The 21,585-nt window shown below is 44.6% G+C and overlaps 1 protein-coding gene across 15 annotated transcripts in view; it reads right to left on the bottom strand.

The window, feature by feature from the left end:
- Positions 1 to 2,778: 2,778 nt before the first annotated feature.
- The window catches only part of CPEB3 (cytoplasmic polyadenylation element binding protein 3), a 214,996-nt gene continuing 196,189 nt past the window's right edge, over positions 2,779 to 21,585 (bottom strand). For 11 of the 15 annotated variants that reach the window (XM_058671353.1, XM_058671352.1, XM_058671351.1 and 8 more), the window contains one exon: positions 8,237 to 8,606. In XM_058671353.1, coding sequence (XP_058527336.1) covers positions 8,379 to 8,606 — 228 coding nt within the window. In that variant the 3' untranslated portion in view covers positions 8,237 to 8,378. Of the gene's footprint in view, positions 2,985 to 4,729; positions 6,169 to 8,236; positions 8,607 to 21,585 lie in introns of those variants that run through there. The other 4 variants (XR_009246476.1, XM_058671347.1, XM_058671348.1 and 1 more) reach the window with 4 other exon arrangements.

Below are 21,585 nucleotides of genomic sequence, written 5' to 3'. Positions count from 1 at the left end.
AACACACACTGCCCTGGGTCTCAGCTCCTCCCCGAGCGCCTGCTGGCCTGCCAGGTGAAGCCCCAGCCTGAACACACACTGCCTTGGGTCTCAGCTCCTCCCTGAGCACCTGCTGGCCTGCCAGGTGTACCCTCCTCTCCTTGCCTTCCCTGTCTGAGTGGATTCTCTTTTGGATTCTGCCCGGAGAGAAGTGCCTGTCCACTCTGACGGATCTCCTACCCCATCGAGCCTTGCTCCCTTGGCTGCCCAGTGTTGTGCGGCTGAGGAACCCATCCCACCTGCCTTCTCCCAGAGCCGTTTTTAGTCCTTTTCTCTTGGCTCCACTGAGACCTGGAGAAGCGTGTATCACATAGGTGAGCCTGCACGCAATGAACACACCTGCTACTCAGCACCCACGCCCAGGAAGCCGCGGGCAGCAAACAGGCCGCCCCTTCTCTCTCACACACACCTCTTCTTCCTGTGCCCACTCATGAATCCAATCACACTCTGTACTCTTTTGTGGTTGCCTTCGTGTGATTCATGGCATCTTTTTATGCCACCTGAGTGTAGTGTTCCGTGGTGGGCGTGGATGGTGCAGGGCAGGTGGGTGGCTTCCGGGGGAGCCCAACAGGCCTGCACTCCCAGTGTTCTCCATGGCTTCCGAACCTACTGACCACCTCCCTTGCGCATGTGCTTGGAATGGAGGGAACAGGGTCGCAGGATACCCACAGGTCGAGCTTGTGGCAGCTTCCCCAAGATGGTGCCTCACATTTTCACCAGTTCTGGTCCAGCCCTTTCCTAGCGAGGTCTTCAAGCCGAGCCTCTGCCATGCTCGGCACTGGAGTTGTGTTTGTCTCAAATGAAAGCAGGCACACAGGCAGCGCCCTCCCCTCTCCCCCCCATGCAGCTATTTGCCTAAGGAAGTCTGCCCATCATGCACAAAAGGCCTCACCAGTCGGTCGAGACCGGCACTGAGGCTATCAGGTAAGTCCTGAAGGCTGGGCCAGGGACCGCAGGGAACGAAACCAGGACCGCTGGCTGACCGGGAGGGCGACCACGTCCCCACCCGGCCCCTTCAGCTGGGGCTTTTCAGAGTCGACTAATAGGAACGGAAACACCACCAGAACTGTCTAACCCCCAGCACCCCGAAGTGGAGAGGCGCCCACTCACTCCGCTCCGGGTGGCGCAGTGTGGGGGCACACAGAGACCCCACACGCTTCCCGACTGCACCAGCAGGATCAACTTCCATTTCGGGGCCCCGCGCGACCTTCTCCGTTCTCGGCCTCCCCGAGTGGCAGGGCCCGCATCGCAAGCGCAACAGCTTTCCCCTCCCAGCCGTCAGCCTCGCGCCCCCAGCGTGGGTCCGCACCGCCCACCCACTCCCTCCTCCGTGGCCTCGCCGGCCGAAGGCAGCGACGCGGCCCGCTCTCCCCACCCGGGGCACCGAGCCGCCCATCGGTCCACGCTGGCAGGCCCGCGGGCTGTGCGCGTCACGGCCACCGCGCCCCTCGGGCCAGCTCCGAAGCTCCAGCCAGTGTGGGCTGGAAAGGAAAGCTCCAAGCCGGCGACGCCGGGGACCCAGCTCCGCGCCCCCGCCAAGCCCACCCTGCGGCTTCCGCCCGGCTGGCGGCTCGCAAAGCGCCGAGTCCGGGCGCCAGACCCTCGTGAGCTCCAGTCCACGCCAAGCGGGATTCCGTGGGTAGCGCGCTCACTCGCTCCCGTGTGCGAACATGGGTACGCCGGGCTCCCCGTGTTTGTGTCCCCCGTGAGGGACGGGCGGCCGGGACCCCGAGCTCCGGTGTCCCAGGCGCCGCGCCTCGGCTCCTGGCCTCCCGGTGACCCGCGGGACCCGGGCGCGGCTGGCCCCCTCCAGGGCAGCTGGCCGCGTCCACAGGCCCGGGGGCGGCTCCCGGGGGTCGGAGGCCGGGGGCTGCCCCTCAGGCCTCGCCGGGCGCCCACGCGGTGCCCCAAGCTGGTGGGGACCTTACCTGCCGGGGGCGGCGGAGAGACGACTGCGAGGTCCGGGTTTGCGCTCCGGCCGCCGAGGAGGGCGTGGTGAGGAGGCCCGGGAGGGAGCCCCCCGGTTAGAAACCGGCGGCTGGGCTCCCCGGGGCTGCTCGGCCAGCGCCTCGGGCAGGGGCGAAGGCGCCGGCGCTTAAGGCCGCTCTTCCCGGCGCTCCGCGCGCGCGGCCCGACCAGGTGCGCGCGATACCGACGCAGCGGTGTGAGAGCTTGGAGTTAAAAAACAACAAAAAAAACCATACCTAGGTCTACCCAGATCCCACCCCAGGCCCGGCTTGTTGGGAAAGCTCTTCGGGGGCGTGAGTCGTGCAGCCGCTTTCTAGGATAGCTACCCAGGAGACAGGGCCTAGTGCCTTCAAATTCACGCGGGAATTGAAAAAGACCCCGAGACAACCGGGGAGACGAATGTAAATTTTTTTTTTTTTTAAGTGGCAGACTTACCGTTCCATTGCCTTTGCTGGTTGTAATTTAGAAAACTGGTTTCACGTGGCAAATGCTAGCATGAGACCCCAACTGCGCCCCCAGAAACTGGGCACTGAGTCAACAACCAGCTTTCTTCCAAACATACTTGAGTGAGTGTGTGTGTGTGTGTGTGTGTGTGTGTGTGTTAATGAATATTATTCATGTTGGAGGAAAGGTACATTTACAAAGTTATACTGGCTGTAAAGGGACTCATCGCAAATAACACCACATGTGCTCATCAAGCAAATTGGAAAACTCCCGATGCAAAAACCACGGCTTTGAGCTACTTCTCAGCGAATGCAAAGGATGACACGGGTCAGTGCTTCATACAACTAGATTTAATAAGTTGTTGTTACAGAAAAAAAAAAGAAAAACTGAAGTTCCAACTACAAAGTTTCAGCAGTTGTAAGCAATAGCTGCATTGAAGCTCCATGTTTAGTCACAGGACTGTAGTTCCGAACAAGCAATATGAGTCCAAGCCCAGTGGCAGAAGCTGGGTAAGGGTTACTAGCAAAAACAATCTAAGAGAACAGGTAATAAAAGATACAATCCGTTTAAAATTAGTTGTTAGTTGGAAAACAAATACAGAGATCTTAGCTATGAACACTCTAAAAGTTATGACCATTATTTTTGACAGCAAAATTACAAATACTTAATACTTTATACCCCAACAGAACTACAGCCAGGAAAGAAAAAGAGCACAAATGATTCCATAGTAGCACCCGAGAGTTTTCTACTTGTGGCAACTCACTGCACTGCCATACAAATTTAAACACCCCTCCCCCACAATCCGATCCCGTAGCTGCTTTGTGACCCATTTTGGGGTATAAAGTCAACAGCGTTAATTATAAGATACTCTGTGGTAAGATGGAACACTATTGCAGCAGAGATATAGAAGTGTGGTTATTATGAAAAGAAAAAAAGAAATGTTAGTTGACAAACCATACAAACCAGTGAAAAAGCAACAATTGGTACAAATAAGCCAGTTTTAACAAAAGATACTTTTTTTTTCACTAATCTGTGACTAATCTTTCACTCAAACCTTGCAAGTAGAGATGTCACAATACTCAAATATTTAGGTAGGAGCTTTACCCAGTTAAATGCCATTTTGTTGCTAATATAATAGGTAAAATGAAAACTAGCAGTTATTTGCTAATTGCATAAATGCAGTACATTCTGCATTAGCTCATGCCTCACTAACAAGCTATAAAACACAAGATATAGGCAGAAATCTAAGCATAATCTTTTATACCACTAAGCAAGAATTTTCCAGTATCTTTTCTTCAGTTCCTAATCATTTATTTGTAGTTAATGTAAAATTCCAACCATTAGGACCCGATTTGAGTTAAAATTTTACATCACAACTTGATCTAATCTATATAGTATTTACAAAACTGAATACAGAGAGCGTACCCAAGAGCCAACTCCGGACTCACGTTTCTCCAAGTTATTGATGAGCCTCATCTCCATGGTAATGGAACCGCAAGAGGCCATCAGGGACTGGTAGAAACACGCCATCTTTCTAGAGCAAGTCATTGGATGTTCTGTTTATGCAACACCAGTTTTGCAGTTGTAGAGTTTCTGTGTTTTAATGTTCGGTACCACTGCAATGACACACTGCGGTAACAGCGTGGCTTCCAGGTGAGGTGGGGTGGGGTGGGGTGGGTGGCAAAGCAGCAGGAGGGCAGACAGATCATGCATGGAGGGAGCCAGAAGTGTTGCCGCAACCAAAGGCAAATGGGGGAGGGGTTACCATGACAGGGAGAGCAAGCTGGGGTGTGAAGGAAGAGGCAGCACGACACCCAGAGTGTCCATGTACAGTGGTGACATCTGAGTGCGTCTCCTCAGTGCCACCCCCGAGCCCTCTCAGGAGGTGACCCAGTCGAGACCACTTCCGCTGGCTCCCAGACATCATCACACTGTAGGTGCAGGTGAAGGTTCAGGAGCGGACACCATCTCACACATGGACAGTCACTGGTGGCAGAGTCTCGCTCACACACACATGCAAATGTACACACACACACACACACACACAGAGGACATAATAAAGAGTTCGAGGGGAAAAGCAATGAGCCATTCTGCTGACCTAGCCAGGCTGTAACCTGGTGGGATTTCAGTAGGGGTGACTTGGTTATTGGGGCCACGGACTTGGCTGCACCTGGTGTTGTAGAAATGTACGGTGACATCCCTAGAGAACTGTACTGTGACATCCCTAGTCTTATGCTGAGCCGCTGTCATAAAGGAAAAGGCTTTTCAAAATCTCACATGTTGTGCTCATTCTGCCATTTTATTACCCAATTCTCCAAGACATTTCCAATCACTTTACATAACCAACCATTTTCATCGTTGTCACACTATTGTAAACCACATCAGCAAGTTAATACATAAAGCTTTGCATTTCAAAAAACTAGACACTTTAGTAACAATATTACAAAGGTTTTAGCTTCAAAAATAACTGAAATGAAAAAAATAAACTTTTAAAGAATTAGCATCATAAAATTAATTTATTCCAAGTAAAAATAGAAAATAATATTATGACATTGACCAGATATGAAAGTCCCTCCCAGAAACAACTCTATTAATGATTGAGAAAGCACTCCTTAAAGAAAATACGAAATAAAATGAAAAATATGTAAATATGTTTAATTTTTTTCTTAGCAAAAAATCTTTCTAAAAATAACAATGAAAATTTCTCAGTACAAAGGCTACATTACTATTGAAAAAATACCAGCATGAAGAAAAGGTACATATTTGACAGTAGAAAAATGATTTCAGTGAATCACAATGTCTAAAGTTTGCAATGAAAATAAATCTGCAATAAAGATTTATGCCTTTTTTCTTTTCTTTTTTTTTTTCTATTTTTTATACAAACAGTACAAACAGTATTGCACATAACAACAAATAGTCGAGGTTAGGTTATAGCCTTCAAAAAATCGACTAGTTCAAGTGTCACATCAAGGAAAGGCCACAGCAGGCCCTGTGTTACCCAGGGGCTTCCCAGTCAAGTTGCAGGTCAGAACACCTCTGTGTTTTAAAAAATAATGTTTTTGAAGGACCCTCTCTTTTAATATAACATTAAGAACTTGGGGGGGGGGGCACATTTATTTACAAAACAAAAGGGAACATGTCATAATTTAATAAACTAAAAAAGTTTTCTTTAAAAAAATACAAACAGAAGAACTCTTTCACAATCCTGGTCAGTCGTGCACAATCAGCGCTTGATTATAAATATACAAATTAAGGGGAGGAGTTTCCACCGGCTAGTCACAACTTTCAGCACCAAATGGAGTTTATTTTGTGTAACCTATTCTTCACGACAAGGTTGGTTTGTTTTGCCTTCGCTTTAGCTTTATGCTGCACAATCTTCCAGTTTTTTCTTAAAATCTCAGTGTTATTTTAGTACATGAAAGAGGGGGTGCTGCTTCAAAAAGTTTTGCTTGTTTCACATAATTAGGTAGGTTTCTGTAGGTTAGATAAGATCTTTAATATTATAGTTATAAAGCTCTAACTTCTTCATTTTTCAAAAAACACAAATAAGCATGAAAAAAATAAAGTTACCCATCTGTTAAATCATTTTCTTGCAGAATTAAATTAATATATATTTTTTTTCTGAATAAACTTACTTAGAAAATATCATTTTCTTTCCTATATTTCAAAATTGAGGTATTGCAAAAGATCATGTCAGTCAGAAAGCATGCCTTTTTCCTTAAAAACAAACAAACAAAAAAAACTTTAGCCAACTTTTGAAAACTGTCTAGAATACAAAAAGTAGTAGTGCATGATAAAATTTCTTGTACAGATGAAAAAGAAAACCACAAACATAGGAAAAAGAGAGAGAGAGAGAGAGAGAGAGAGAGGAGAGACAAACAAATAAAACCATACCTGGGCTGGAAAAAAAGCAATTATTACCCAAAAAAAGCCCAGAGGTAACATCCAAAGGAGGGGGGAGGGAGATTCTAATAAGCATTTTAATCCAGTAAAAAACTACTTTGTTTTTCCTTTTTTTTTTTTTTTGAAAACAAACTCTAGCTTGAGAGCCAGTAATTGCAACTCAACACTGGAGAAAGCAAAATCGAAGCACGCAATACTGACTTAAGACAGCACAAGGACATCACAGCACGTTAAACAGCGACTGAAGTCTATTTTGCAGTGTCATATCCAGTCAGATTGTCCCCAGAATTCCAAAACACAGGAAGAAGATTAAAAACAAACAAAAGACTTACGTAGTCTAGCAATCACTGTGTGTGTTTCTATATATTACTATCTGCAGCCCAAGAGTGAATGCTAAAAAAATGTCCACGATAAGTAATAGCAGGTCTTAATTCTATTCAAGCTTTACAGGATAAATCCAGGGAATTAAGTAGTAACTTCTCACCCAGACAACCAACTCTGCCCAGGCCATCTTCTTTAGCACAGACATTTCTTTAACATCACCATCACACGACTTTCTTACAAATGTGCCTAGTTTGTCAATCTGACAACTTATCACTATATACTGTATAGATTCTTAGTGTCTGTAAGCTAAGATGAGCTCTTTGGTTTTTTTTTTTTTTGGACAAGATCTGAAGCTAATGTGAAAATGGTGCGAGCACTAGATTGGAACTAAGAGCTCATGTGTTCCTTCCTAATATACCAGTTATGAACTGTCAAGTTTGTTAATGTCTGACACAGAGGCTTTAAACAGGTAAGTTTGATCACAGACATAATCACTTTACTATATAAAATAAATTGCACAATATATAACAGAGCACCGCAAAGTACTTCATCTACCATCCACAAATTTGCTTTACAAATATCCTACACCTAGGTTGTATATTGGCTGTAATATAGGTCATTCGGTTATGGGCTCTTCCCATCCCGAAGCATTCCGTTTATCGAGGCATGCCTTCCTCCAATCAATTACCAATTATTTGAGTGAAAAAAACTCTTAAAAATGAGTATTTTATAGCTTATATAGATTCTTAATTTGTGCATTGTGGGAAGGTTTTCTACTAGACATTGGATATAAAATTTATTGCATGCAGCAACCTGATTAAGTAAACATGCAGTCAGAAATGGTGACCTTCCGTTGACACTTCCTGAGGTCTATTCTGATCTCTTTCCGGCAGCTGACAGTATCCCTAAATCACAAAAGTGTGTTGTTGGGTTTTTGTTTCAATTGATACTTTAGCCTGAATAGAGTACTATGGTATTAATAATACCATTTTCATAGCAGCAAAAGCTATTGCAGCATAAATTTACATAACACTAAAAGAGCTAACGAAAATCCTCCGCAAAACAAAAATCAAACATGAAGGGAAAAAAAAAAGATCCAGCTTATGAGGTATCCTTAACACATCAAAATAGAGAGCAACTAAAGGGTCGTCTTCATGAAGGGTTTTCCTTAATTCTAAATGACATTAACTAATAACCACTGAATTGTTGTGAAATTTTTGCTACATCTGCCACTTACTTACGAATATTACCTTTGGTAAGTCTCGTCCCAGGGTCAACTCTCTATGTTTCTGAAAATAAGTGCATGCTCCAGAAACAATCAGAACAACACGACGACAAACAAAAGAGTCCCAGACATCAACCTGATGGCCGCTGCTGAGAAGGGCAGACTACACACTGTCACGGCTGACAGATCATGTGTAAGAAATCAAGGTACCAAGCAGACAAAAGTTTTGAACCAAAGTGCAAATCAGTACCGTTATACACTCTGCAATTTTGCATTATACTGGACACTGAGTTCAGTAATATGACTGTAAATAATAATAATAATTAATAATAATAATAATAAAAAGACCCATTTCTTCTTTAAAAATCGAGAACGAATGCACAGATTTCCAGAACACTGTAAGCCCTGAGGCCGTGCCCTCTCTTTTCCCTCCTTGTTATCTACTCCAGTACTTGTGGCTGGCTCGGCCCTGGGCTCAGCTCCAGCGGAACGGGACGTGACGAGGGCGGTCGCCTCCCTCCTTCACCAGCGGTTTGTGGAACTCCCGCCCGGCACGGGAGTGGATGCTCGCCCAGCAGTACTCGCAGTAATACTGCAGACAGGTGACGTTGGCACAGAAGAACGGGGCAAACTTCCCCCCACAGCGCGTGCCCTGGCACTCGTCACACATCTGGTCATCCAGCACGTATGGCTTCACTTCCACCTGGGCCCAAAGAAGACAGAGAAGAAAAAAGAAAGAAAACAAAAACAACAAAAACAAAGGTTTAGCAAAGCTTCTCACCATTTCTCACATTCCAGAGTCCATTGTCAATTTCAGTGTGTCCATGCCGAGACGTGCTCGGTGGAAGAATCAGCTGTGTGATTCCCTGGTTGTGTGATTTTGTGTGTCTCTCAGCCCCTATCTCCTGCACCTGCTGGCTGTAACATGTGTCTCACACTGCACACGCACGCTGATGGACTGGTGAACTGGCAGCGTCAGCATCCAGGGGGCAGCTGAGGACAAAGGCAGGAGCTGGGCTGGGGAGCCTGGTGTCACCTGAAGGCAGCCCAGCAGCAGGACTCACCGACAGGAGCCAGGCAGGACCAGGGCTCCTGAGCAGGAAAGGACAGGGCACACACTTGGACAATACTTTCCCAGGAGCCAGGTTTTCAAACAGTATGCTGTGCCTGGGGAAAGGCAGAGGGAGGTGCCGGATCTGCTCCAGTAATGGAGGCCGTTTTGCTTTCTGGACAATCTCTGTCACCCTCCATTGTTCCCTAAGACTGAATGCTGAGGTTCAAGGGGACTTCTCATCAGAGCCACGTAAGGACCACATGAAAATCCACACAGGGCAAAGTGGTAAAGAACAACAAATTCCCACATTTCCCCACACAGCATTTTCTCAGAAGCTTAAAGGAACATCTTCATCAACCTTAATACTTTCACTCCACATGGAAATGATGTCTCCAGCCATGACCAGAACCACTGTGAGGAAGGGCAGTGCCGTGGCTAGGAGACAAAGACCCACTGCCTTCTGGGGTGACCTAACTGGCTAATCAGGGAGGTCCTCGCTGGGCACCAGTCAGGGCAAGTGATGGCACCTGGCACTTTCTCACCTTTCCTCTGCCCCTGTCAAGAGTTTCACCTCTAGCCATATGCGCTAGTCAACCACTCCACCTGCCAGCTGGCTCTCCTGGGAAGCTGCTCCCAACGCCCAGGCTGCTCCTAGCACTTGCTTGGGGGTAAGGAAAGTTGGGAGTGGAGTGGGATGCCTTTGCTTGGGCTTTATTGCCCCTTTGTCTGAACGCTCCTCTTCAAAAGGACAGGTCAGTGTGTGGGCTTCAAGAACTCTTACATTCATCCCTGAGTCATAATTCAATCTTTGGTGTCTATAGAGTCATTCAGCTATGTCACCGACTATGCAAATTTTGGCAACTTCCCCAGTATCTCTGAGCCCCAGTTTCCTTACCTATGCACCGGGGCAAGAAGGAGTGTCTATTTTTTAGATCCCTGTGAAGAGCATATGAGTTAATTCCTAGCATGCAGTGTCTAGCAGATCGGGAGCACTTGTCAAAGAAATGACCCCTACTGCCTCTCCTTCTGTCCACATTTGCAGCTTGTGAGGGCTCACGCTCAGTACCTACAGCCTTCACACTGGCCAATTCTCCTACTAACGGGTTGACATTCCAATCATCCATGTCTGTGAGGTTCCTCTCCTGGTCAAAAGTCACCCCGTGTCTACACAGCCCACAGGCTGAGTCCAGCTGCTTCAGGAAAACAGCAATTTGTCTCTTAACTCTAATACAAGTGGCAGTTTGCATGACTGACCCAGTCTTTCTCTCAACAACTCCCTAACTCAACCTAGAATAGGTCTGTATTCTCACACATACTGTCTTCTCATCTACATGCCTTCCTTAGCCTCTCATTCAGCTCAAACGTTTCAGTTTTCTTTTTTCTTTCTTTCCTTGCCTAAAATTAACAATTTAAAAAGTGAGCAGTTTAGTAGTATTTAATGCACGCACTCTGTGGGCAATGAGCATCTTCATCTAGTTCCAAACCATTCTCAGCACCTCAGAAGAAAGCCCTGTGGCCACTAGGCAAGTTAGTCAGGTGCACCTACAGCCCCTGGCAATGCTCAAGTCCACTTTCCAGCCCCACGGGTTTACCTGCTCTGGATAAGAAAATAAATGAAATCAGACGAAACCTGCAATGCCTGGCTTTTTTCCTTTATCATAATATTTCGAGGTCCTCACACTACTGCATGCAACAGTATTCCACTGCTTTTTATGCCTAAATAACATCCCACCATGGTTTCTTTTAGCTACGTGTATGTTTCATCCATGTTTTCGTTATCCATTCCCTCACTGAATGGTGCTTCTATGAATGGGTACATACATATGTTTGAGTTCCTAGTTTCAATGATTGTGGAGTGGAATTTAACCTTTCTAGAAACTATCAAAGAGTCTTCCACGCTAGCTGTACCATTAGCCAAGTTCTAGTGTCACTGTTATGATACAGTCATCCTTCTGGGAGGGAAGCAGTGACCTTACTGTGGTTTTCATTTGCACTTGTCTACAGACTAACGGCGGTGAACATCTTTTCAGGTACTTGTAGGCTATTCATGTATCTTCCATGCAGAAATACCTGTTCAAATTCTTTGCTTGTCTTTCAGTTGGGCTGTCTTTTTGTTGTTAAGCTTTTTTTTTAAAAAAAGATTTATTTATTTTTATCAGGAAGTGAGATATACAGAGAGGAGGAGACACAGAGAGGAAGATCTTGCTTCTGCTGATTCACTCCCCAAGTGGCCGCAATGGCCAGAGCTAAGCCGATCTGAAGGCAAGAGCCAGGAGTTTCTTCTGTGTCTCCCACGTGGGTGCAGGGTTCCAAGGCTTTGAGCTGTCCTCAACTGCTTTCCCAGGCCACAAGTAGGGAGCTGGATGGGAAGTGGAGCAGCTGGGACATGAACTGGCATTCATATGGGATCCCGGTGCGTGCAAAGCAAGTACTTTAGCTGCTAGGCTCCTGCACCGGGCTCTTGGTTGTTAAGCCGTATGAGTTCTTTATATATTCTGGATAGCATACCTCAGATACATGATTTGCAAACTTCTTCACCTAATTTGTTAGACTGCATTTTTACTTTCTTGATAATGTCCTTTGGCATACTAAAGTTTTAAACTTCTATAGCCCCCCTCCTTTTTTTTTCTTTCGTGACTCCCTGTTTGATGTCTAAGAATCCACTGCCAAATCCACTCCAAGGTCACAAACATCTTAAATTTTCATTTTTTTAAACTTATTTCATTTGAAAGGCAGAGAGACAGACAGACAGACCCAGAGGGAGAGATCTCTCCGTGTGTTCATTCCTCCAATGGCTGCAATGGACAGGGCCAGGGTCAGGTTAAAGCCAGAAACCTGGAATTCAATACTCTTCTCCCACGTGAGTGATGGGGGCAACACCTGCTGCCTTCAAGGGTGCGCATGAGCTGAGGCAGGAACCAGGAGCAGAGCTGAGATGTGAGCCCAGATACTCGGGTAGGAAATACGGGAGGTGCTACTGCCGTAACCGCTACACCCAAGGTGCACTCTTGGAGAGTCAGTCACACCCACGTTTTCTGCCCAGAGTGTAGCAGTTTTAGCTCCTATATGAGGTTGCTGACCTACTTGGGGTAACTTTAGGATGGAGTGTGAAGACGGGACCTCCCCTCCACCTTCATTGTTTCGCAGTAGAATGTCCCAGCTGTCCCACCTACTGAGAACAGACTGTTCTTCAGCCACTACAGTGTCTTGGAAATGCTGTTGAAAATCAATTAGAAGCCCAGGTTTCCCTAACTCTTTCATATCTTTCTAAAGATTTACTTATTTTATTTTTTTAATTGAAAGTCAGGGTTATAGAGAAGAGGAGATACAGACAGAAAGGGGAGAGAGAGAGGAGAGAGAGAGGAGATAAAGGGGGGGAGACAGAGAGAAGTCTTCCATCCATGAGTTAACTGCAATGGCCGGAGTTGAGCTGATCCAAAGCCAGGAGCCAGGAGCTTCTTCTAGGCCTCCCACATGGGTGCAGGAGTCCAAGAATTTGAGCCATCCTCTGCTGCCTTTCCAGGCCATAACAGAGGCTGGATCAAGTGCAGCTGGATCAGAGCAGGTGCCCGCATGGGATGCTGGTACTACAGGCAGAAGTTTAGCCTACCACACCAAGGCGCCTGCCACTTCCCTGCCATTTCAGTCCCATGGGCATCCAGTCCACCCTCATTTGAACTTAGTATTCCAAGTTGCTCATCTGATATTTCCTAAATATGGTCCTGCCTTGGTCAGCATTTCTCCTTAGCTGCAAGCAACCTGAGGTGCAGGCCATGGGGCAAGGCAGGACAGTGCCGAGACTGGGAAAGAATGCATTCAGTAGAGGCTGGCAGAGTCCTGGGAAAGGGAGCTGTGGGAGAGGAACAGTGTGTCTGGTCTGGCCTCATCTCCAGATGAGGACAGAGGACTGCTGGCAGAGGCCGGGCACACTGGGCACTCCGTGCAAGCGTGGCTCACATGTCCTGTTGGGAGCTAAAGATGGTTTTACATCCAGGTAAATATCAAAACTCAGGCTGTTCTAGGAACCATGCTGCATCCCAATAAGCCTCGTACAGGGGATTCAGCAAACAGAGAGCAGATGGATGTCAGCAAACAGAAGTCACACCAAAGAGAAAGGTGCGTGATCACTCAATTGGATAATTCTCCAACTACAAGTGCTGGGATCCCATATGGGTGCCAGTTTGTGTCCTGGCTGCTCTACTTCCCATTCAGTTCCCTGTTTATATTTTCAGAAAGTAGCAGTTTAGTTCAAGCCCTGCATCCACATGGAGACCTAGAAGAAGCTACTAGCTCCTGGCTTCAGATAAGCTCAGCTTCGGCCATTGCAGCCATTTGGGGAGTCAACCAGCAGACAGAAGAATTCTCTGTCTCGGAGTGAATCAAGATGGTGGAATAGGGTAAGGACACGTTTAAATGGATGGAAAAACATTTAATCAGGATGAAGCAGAGAGGACATATTTCAGGAAATAGAAAGGACAGAACTACAGTAGAGGGGTACCTGGAGACTGACAGACACAGGAAAGCAGCGGACACAATGCTTTGGTGTTGCAGTGACTGATACTCCAGTGGCATTCAGCTGACAGCCATTTGAACTCCACCAGCAGCCAGAACTCCACCAGCAACCAAGTGGGAAGGGACTTTCACTGGGAGCTTGGGAGGTGAACCCAGACAAAGAACTGCCCGTCCCGCTGGCCCGTTTGATTTGACCAGGAGCAGAGACAGAGCAGCAGATCCCAGATGGGCAATGCGAGAACAGGGTGGATTTCACAGCCCAGTCTGCCCCCTAGAGCTGAATTGGGCGCCATTTTGCATGAGGAGGCAAAGGCAAGGCAAAGAACTGAGCATAGGCTGAGCTGGGAATGAACTCATTTCTGACTCAGTGAACTGCAACAACGTGGCATTCTACAGGTTCCACCCAAGAGAGGTCTGGGTAGCCCTCAGATCTGATGGCCAGCAGATCAAGAATTCTAGTAGTGGTACGTTAGGTGCCATTTTGTACAGTGTGGCAAAAGCATTAGGGGGACAACAGTGAACTGAGCATGTGCTGAGCTCAGGAGAACTCACTGAATTCTGTCGATAGCACTGGTCCTGCAGGAAAATAATACCAACTGTGGCATCGACGGGTCAAAATAGGTCCGTGTGTCACCCATACCTAACGTCCAACTTGTTCTGGCAAGATCAGCGCCACCAACAACCTAATTATATAGGACACCCGGTGTCTCTCCAATCCTGGGACCTGCTCCAACTCAAAGTGGGAGAAAGGTTGCAGAGACAATGGTGAAGCCTCAGCACAGTATCACAGGAGGTGGAGAGTGGTGAGCCAGGAGCTGGGGCTGTGGAGATCACGGTGGAAATCTGACATAAGAACCCAGACCTGGAACTCACTGGAGGTTGTGGCGCAAGTGGCTGCAAGCAAAGAGTTGTGCACCAACTGCAATAAGTAAAATCACATTGTAGACCTGTGGGTGACACAGTTTAGAAACCTGCCCCAAGGAGAAGACTCTGCTAACCAGAACTACAATGACCAAGAGCAAAAGAAGAGACAAAGGCACAATGAATATTACTGAAAGCGCCCCTGCAAAGGAGCAAAACCCATTGCCAACCTCAGAGTTAACTGAGGATGACATCGAGAAAATGGGGGACACAGAATCCATTAAACTCATTTTAAAGCTTCTGATCAAAAATGAGAAGCATATACAAGAGTTGAAAGAATTTAAGGAAGCAATACAGCAAATCAAGGCTGATATATCAGAAATTAGGAACACAGTAGAGCAAATTAAAAGTACAGTGGAGAGTCTCCAAAATAGAATGAAGCAAGCAGAAGAAAGAATCTCAGAATTGGAAGATATTTCCTGTCATCAGGGAAAGCAAACAAAAAGCTGGAAGCAGAGCTGGATCAGGCCAAAAAAAGTATTCAAGAATTGAAAGACACTATTAAGAGGCCAAATATAAGAGTGATGGGAGTCCCAGAAGGTGCAGAAAGAGAAGCTGAGTTTGCAAATGTATTCAATGAAATAATAAAGGAAAATTTCCCTAATCTGGAGAAAGAATTGGGAAACAAGATCCAGGAAGGGCACAGAACTCCCAACAGGCTTGATCAAAAGTGATCTTCACCACGACACATGATCTTCAAGTTCTCTTCCATTGAACATAAGGAAAAGATCCTTGAATGTGCACGTGAAAAAAATCAATTGACATATAAAGGAAAGCCAATTAAGCTCACAGGAGATCTCTCACAGCAAACTCTACAGGCAAGAAAAGAATGGAGTGACATATTCCAGATTCTAAAAGAAAAAAATTGTCAGCGTAGGATAACATATCCAGCAAAGCTTTCTTTTGTCTTTGAAAATGAAATAAAATTCTTCCACAGTAAAGAAAAGCTAAAAGAATTTGCCTCTTTCAAACCTGCCTTACAAATGATACTTCAAGATGTTCTCTTGACAGACAAGAGGAAGAGCACCTACCAAAACCAAGGGCAAATGGGAAGAACATCCCAGTAAAACAACAACAGAAGACTAAACCAATGAACAACTTATTCCTAAAATGACAGGACCGAACTACCACCCATACATATTAAACTCTGAATGTAAATGGATTAAGCTCAATCAAACGCCATAGATTAGTAGACTGGATTAAAAAACAAAACACCCTCTGTTTATTGTCTGGAGGGGACACACTTCACCAACAAAGATCAGCGGAAACTATATCGAATGGGTTTTCTTGTTTTCTGTTAGTTTCATCTCTTCAAAGCACTTTCTTCTGATTAAATCATTCAATGACTCATTGATCATGCATCATTTTCTTCAAGAAGCTTCTTGATTTTCATTTCTTCAGCTACACGTTAGTCATTTAATAGCATGTTATCTAACTTCTTGGTCTTCTTAATTTCTTTTTTCTCCCTGATGTTGATTTTGTTTTGTGGCTTTTCATTTAAGGGGATGTATAGTAGCTGTGTAATGGGGTCTGTCATATCTAGTAACATGTCATTTAACTTCATGGCATTGTAAATTTCTATTTTTCTTTCTATTGTTGATTTTGTATCATGACTTTTCATTTGAGGGGATGTACGGTAGCTGTGAAATGGAGACTAACATCCAGATGTGAGGATGCAACGTAGTATGCATTTCTACTTCCAGACAAAGATGGACTTACAATGAAACTGTTTACTATATCTTGATAATAGGATTCGGGACTCTCTGCCATTGTCCATGCCCACAATGATGGACATATGACTGTGTATGAAGAACTATATGTTAGTAACGATATAGAGGAACTAGGTGGCGGGGAGGGAATTGGGGAGGGGATAAGGGAATACGGAACTGTATCATAAAATGATAATAATAATAATAAAATGTAAAAAAAGAATTCTCTGTCTCTTTTGATCTGCTTTTCCAATTAAAAAAAGTGAATATAAAAAAACTCATTGGAAGGTGCTGGTGGTTACAGATAATAGCTGCTTATAACATATGTAAGTATGAAAAGAGTTCTTAGAAAGATTCAAGTCCTGCACAAAAAATGACTCTCTGGTAATGTTAACAGATGAGCCATATGGTCCCTTTTGTTTAGGCAATAAAATGAGGCTGCAGATATGTGGGGTGCTTTCCACTCTAGTTAGTCTTTTTTTTTTTAAAGAGTTTAAATTACTAATTGAAGTAAACCCTATAAAATTTAGTCAGTTTCAGGTGAATAGCTCAGACACATTCATGCATTCAAATCTGGCTTAATCATCATTTTTATCTGCTTCTAAACAATTTTATCACCCCCAAGGATTTCTGGTATCCCCAGTTTTGATTTTTTTTTTAAATAACTCCTTTTTTAGAGATGCACACTAAATTACCTAAATAAATTATCTCAGGATGAGAAGAGATGATGTGTGTGACGTGCTTGCAAACAATCTGGATTGACTGAAGGTGGAACAGATGCACAGAGGCAGTGATGAACAGCTGGGTTATGAGCTAATACCTTTCGTAACTGAATGATACGAACACTGTATGTTGACAATTGCTGTAAGTGAATTAAGGGGCTCATTATCCACACTCATTTTGTATGTCTTCCAACTTTTATTATAAAAAAATTTAAAAACCCTAACTCATGACTTTCTGCCCAAATCAGTTATTGGAATAACTGAAGGGGGGCAGTGACTGCTGAGGCTGAGAAGACTGAGTGTTGGAATTATTTCAAAATCTGGAAAAGAAGTCTCAAAAAAGAAAATAACGAGTAACAGGCAAGATAAGAAGTCTACCAGACAGATACAGGCGAACACAGTGCAGCTTACAGACAACAGGAGCTCCACCAGAAAAACCAACCAACCAACCAAACAAAAACAAAGAAAACAAGGAGAGAGAAGGCTGCTGGCAGTCCTGAGCCTGGACCAGAAATGCCACCTGCTCAGGGGGCTGGCATGGGGTGCAGCGCCTTCCAGCCACAGCCTGCCACATCCACACCGCCCATGAGAGCACGGCTCTGAGTGATGGCCACTCCGCTCACTGTTACTGTGCCAGGGAGAGCAGTGAAAGATGGCCCAAGTCCTTGAACCTCTTCCACACATGTGGGAGACCTGGATGGAGCTCCTGGCTTTTGACTTCAGCCTGGTCCAAATCTAGTTATTGTGGCCACGAGGAGGAGTGAGCCAGCAGCAGACAGATCTTTCATCTGATCTCTCCATTGCTCTCTACCACACTTCCACATAAACAAATACTATCTTAATAATAATAATAATACTAAAATAATCTACCTGTTCCATTTTGGATTGAGATTTTTAAAAAAAAAACAAAGGGAAAAATACATCAGGCATATTCTGGTAAAAATTACTAGCAAAACTCTCTGAAATCTAAAGAAAAAGAAAGGAAAAAATGTTACCTTGTCGTAAGTGTAAAAAGGCATTACTACCTCCAAGGCAGGAAAACAAAGGAACCAGTTAGCATGAAACTTTTCTTCCACACTACTCTAAGCTAAAACAGTGAGGAACAGTATTGGGCTGAGATGAAAGAGATGCTCTCCAAAGTCTGTATCTATATTTGCCTTTCAAGATAATTTACAAGAAATTGGTAGCTTAATGTGATTCCAAAAATAACTATGGAGAAAACATTCCATTAATAACTACAACAAAAGTAATAAACTATTTGGAAGTAACTGAACCAAAGGTTTACTCTGCACAAAGCAAAACAATTTTTTAAAAACACCAACAGTGCTAGTGCATTAGAATGGACTAAGCTGTGTCTGTGACACCGGCATCCCATACGGTTACCTGTTTGAGTCTCGGCTCCTCTGCTTCCAATCCAGCGCCCTGAGAATGGCCTGGGAAAAGCAGTGGAAAATGGCTCAAGGGTCTGGGCCCCTGCAACTACATGGCAGACCTGGAAAAAGCTCCTTGCTTAAGCCTGGTCCAGCTCTGGCCATTGCAGCCATTTGGGGGAGTGAATTAGCAGATGGAAGATCTCGCTTCCTCTCTGTCTCTCCTTCTTTCTCTAACTCTGATTTTCAAGTAAAGAAATATTTTTTAAAATATAAAATATGATTTAAAAAATCCACCAACAACCAAGTCTGTATGTCTAAATTAAGGACAGAAGAAACCTTCTGAAAAATGACAAGAAACTTAGAAGCTTCAGAAACAAACAAATAGCCAAAGCTATGTAAAAATAAAATATACTTAGAAGGCAAAAAATACCATGAGGAAAGAAAAAAATCAATGAACAGGTGCTAACACTGTAACATAGTTGGTGAAGCCTCAGCCTGTGGTGTCTGCATCCCATATGGATACTGCTTTGACTCCTAGCTGCTCACTTCCAAATCCAGCTCCCTGCTAATATGCCTAGAAAAGCAGTGAAGGATGGAAGGCCCAAGTCCTTGGTCCCCTGCACTGACCTGGAAGACCTGGAGGAAGCTTCTGGCTCCTGGCTTCATATTAGCCCAGCTCTGGCTGTTGCAGCCATTTGGGGAGTGAACCAGTAGATCTAAGATCTCTTTGTAAATTTGATTCCACTGTTGGTTGCTGTTGCTCCCATAATCTTATTGCTGGGAAATATAACTACTAGATGTGAGGGCACATGTAAAGAGTATCTACTGCAGAACTGTCTGCAGGGGCAAAAGCCTATAGAGAAAATTAATTTACAGGGAAAAGATTGAATAAAAATGATGCATCTCACCAGTGGAATATCAGACAGCCAGAACAAAGACTTAGTGTTCCATATATTGATATTGGCACTATTTTCACTACTTTTAAATTCCAGTGAAATGGGTAAAAACACTTACCACAACTGTAAAGTATTTCACAACAGATTCAAGGCTAGTAATACATTTATATTGATATTTGAACAAAGCAATAGGAATAAAATAATACCTCCTGTCTAGTCAGGCTTCTAGTTGAGTTTGGTAACAATATCCACTGCTGCTGCTTAAGGGATCTGGTCAACCTTCTAGTTCAGAGGATATATTGTGAAGCTCCATCACAATGGCCTATAGGCCCGAGGTACACAGGGATGCCTCACTTATCCACTTTGAGAATAACAGATTCCTCTTAAGTGAATTTTCCAGAGATCAGTCACCTTCCCGTTCTGATGCCCAAATATCTTGAAACTTAATTTTTTTTTTTATGGAGATGGGATGAACTTCCTTTCCAGGAATGCTAGTATACTGGATAGTGTTTATGCTTTCTGCCAACCCCTTCACAAGCTACCTGCTTGTTATCACTTCCAATGATGCTTTGTAGTCACCTTGGATAAACATGTGACTTCCACTTTCGTTCTGAAAGAAAGGCTGAAACGTCAAGCTTTCCAAGAGCTGCATGTTAAATGTGAGGCCCTCTGACACTAAAGGAAGCAACAGAAGGAAGGATGTGACTTCTGGACTGTTCCTGGGCTCTAAGGGATCTTTCCTGAAAACTGTCGGAAGGTCTTCGCAGTGGGTGAGAGGGGCTGCTCCTCACACCTGCACACACCGAGGCTTGCTTGAAGGCAAGACACATCTATTGCAACACAAAATTGATGGCTACCATGGTAACTGGAGAAGGGTGGAGTTTGCCTCCAACCAGACCTGGAACGGATGGTGGGATTCTTGCGGGCCCCTCAGGCTGTGAGACCACCGTTGCACTAATGAGGGGCACAGACCCATATCCCCCCACCAATAACGGCCGAGGCAGCCCCCATTCCGGCTTCCGTGTCAAGGAGAGCTTAAAAAGTCCCTTCTCTGTCTCTTTTGCACCCTTCTTCCTCTGCAGCCCACTCCTTCATGCCTGTCTTTCTGCTGCACGGGGAAGGGTAGCCCATGACCATGGTTCCCTGAGATAAAGGCCATCTAAATTATTTTCATATATTTGGCTGAGTTATTCTTTCCCTGGTGGTCAGCGAATCTAACATTTTGGCGAGTGGCAAATCTAACAAAAATGATCCCCATGGAAGTACAAGTCAGCTATAAAGCCTCTCAGAGGGCAAAAAATCAAATCAAAAAAGAAGTAGCCAGCTGCACAAAGGACATTGGTGTTTAGGTTGTTCCATGCTAAGAAAGGTGATTACTTTGACTCAAGTGGATTCACATAAGTGACTAATATTCACAGACTGCCTATTCCCAGTCAGATAGCATATTAAAACTAAAGTACAATGGAGAACAAGACACAATTCTTTCCTAAAACAATACATGGTTTCTGAGTTTCTTAAAATATTCCCACACTACTTACATATTGCAACATTGTTTGTGTTATTACCTGATGTTTCTTTTTTAAAATATTTGTTTTTATTGGAAAGGCAGGTTTACAGAGAGAAGGAGATGCAGACAGAAAGATCTTCCATCTGCTGGTTCACGCCCCCAGTGGCCACAACAACTGGAGCTGAGCTGATCCTTCCTCTGGGTCTCCCATGCAGGTAGAGGGTCCCAAGGCTTTGGGTCATCTTTGACTGCCTTCCCAGGCCACAAGCAGGGAGTTAGACAGGAAGTAGAGTAGTAGGGACATGAACTGGCACCCATATGGGATCCCAGCATTTGGAAGGCAAAGATTTGGCCAGGCTCATTACCTGATATTTCAATTGACTAGCCAACTATTTTTGCAATAAGCCAAATACATAACAAAATAAAGCTGGGTTCTCTGTTTATCACTTTTAAAACCTGGAATATAAGTTAGCCATGATACTTTGGAGACATCAGTTTGGTGGGATCAAGTTACTGAGGCACATTACCCAGGAAAGCCCAAATACTAATGTTTGATGTAGACCCAATTACATCACCATGCTGGGCCTCTACTTTAAACAGACTTGCAGGCACAGGAGATAGGAATTAGCTGCAGACTGGGACATAGCCCAACAAGACCAATGGATGTGATCATGTACAAAGATGAAAAAGAATGCATGTAATTTATTGATGAGAATAAGGGGGACTGATACAAAGCCTTGGACAAGGGCCACAAAAGATAGATAAAAGAAGTAATAAACTCATGTCTACAGTGATACAAAAAGGAAGCTATCATTTAAAAAACTGATCTCAAAGCTGATTTTGTTTTTAACAAGTTAGGAAAGTTATTTCAGTCTGCTATCATTTTGCTGTCAGTCGACAAACTAACATCCCAAAGTAAATAAAGCAATGACTAAACAATTTTTTAGTGGCAGAGATGAGGTTAGAGAGGCAACCATAATCTACTCAA

Source organism: Ochotona princeps, chromosome 13, assembly GCF_030435755.1.
Source record: "Ochotona princeps isolate mOchPri1 chromosome 13, mOchPri1.hap1, whole genome shotgun sequence".
Lineage (NCBI taxonomy): Eukaryota > Metazoa > Chordata > Mammalia > Lagomorpha > Ochotonidae > Ochotona > Ochotona princeps.
This window is presented reverse-complemented; position numbering and strand designations above follow the sequence as displayed.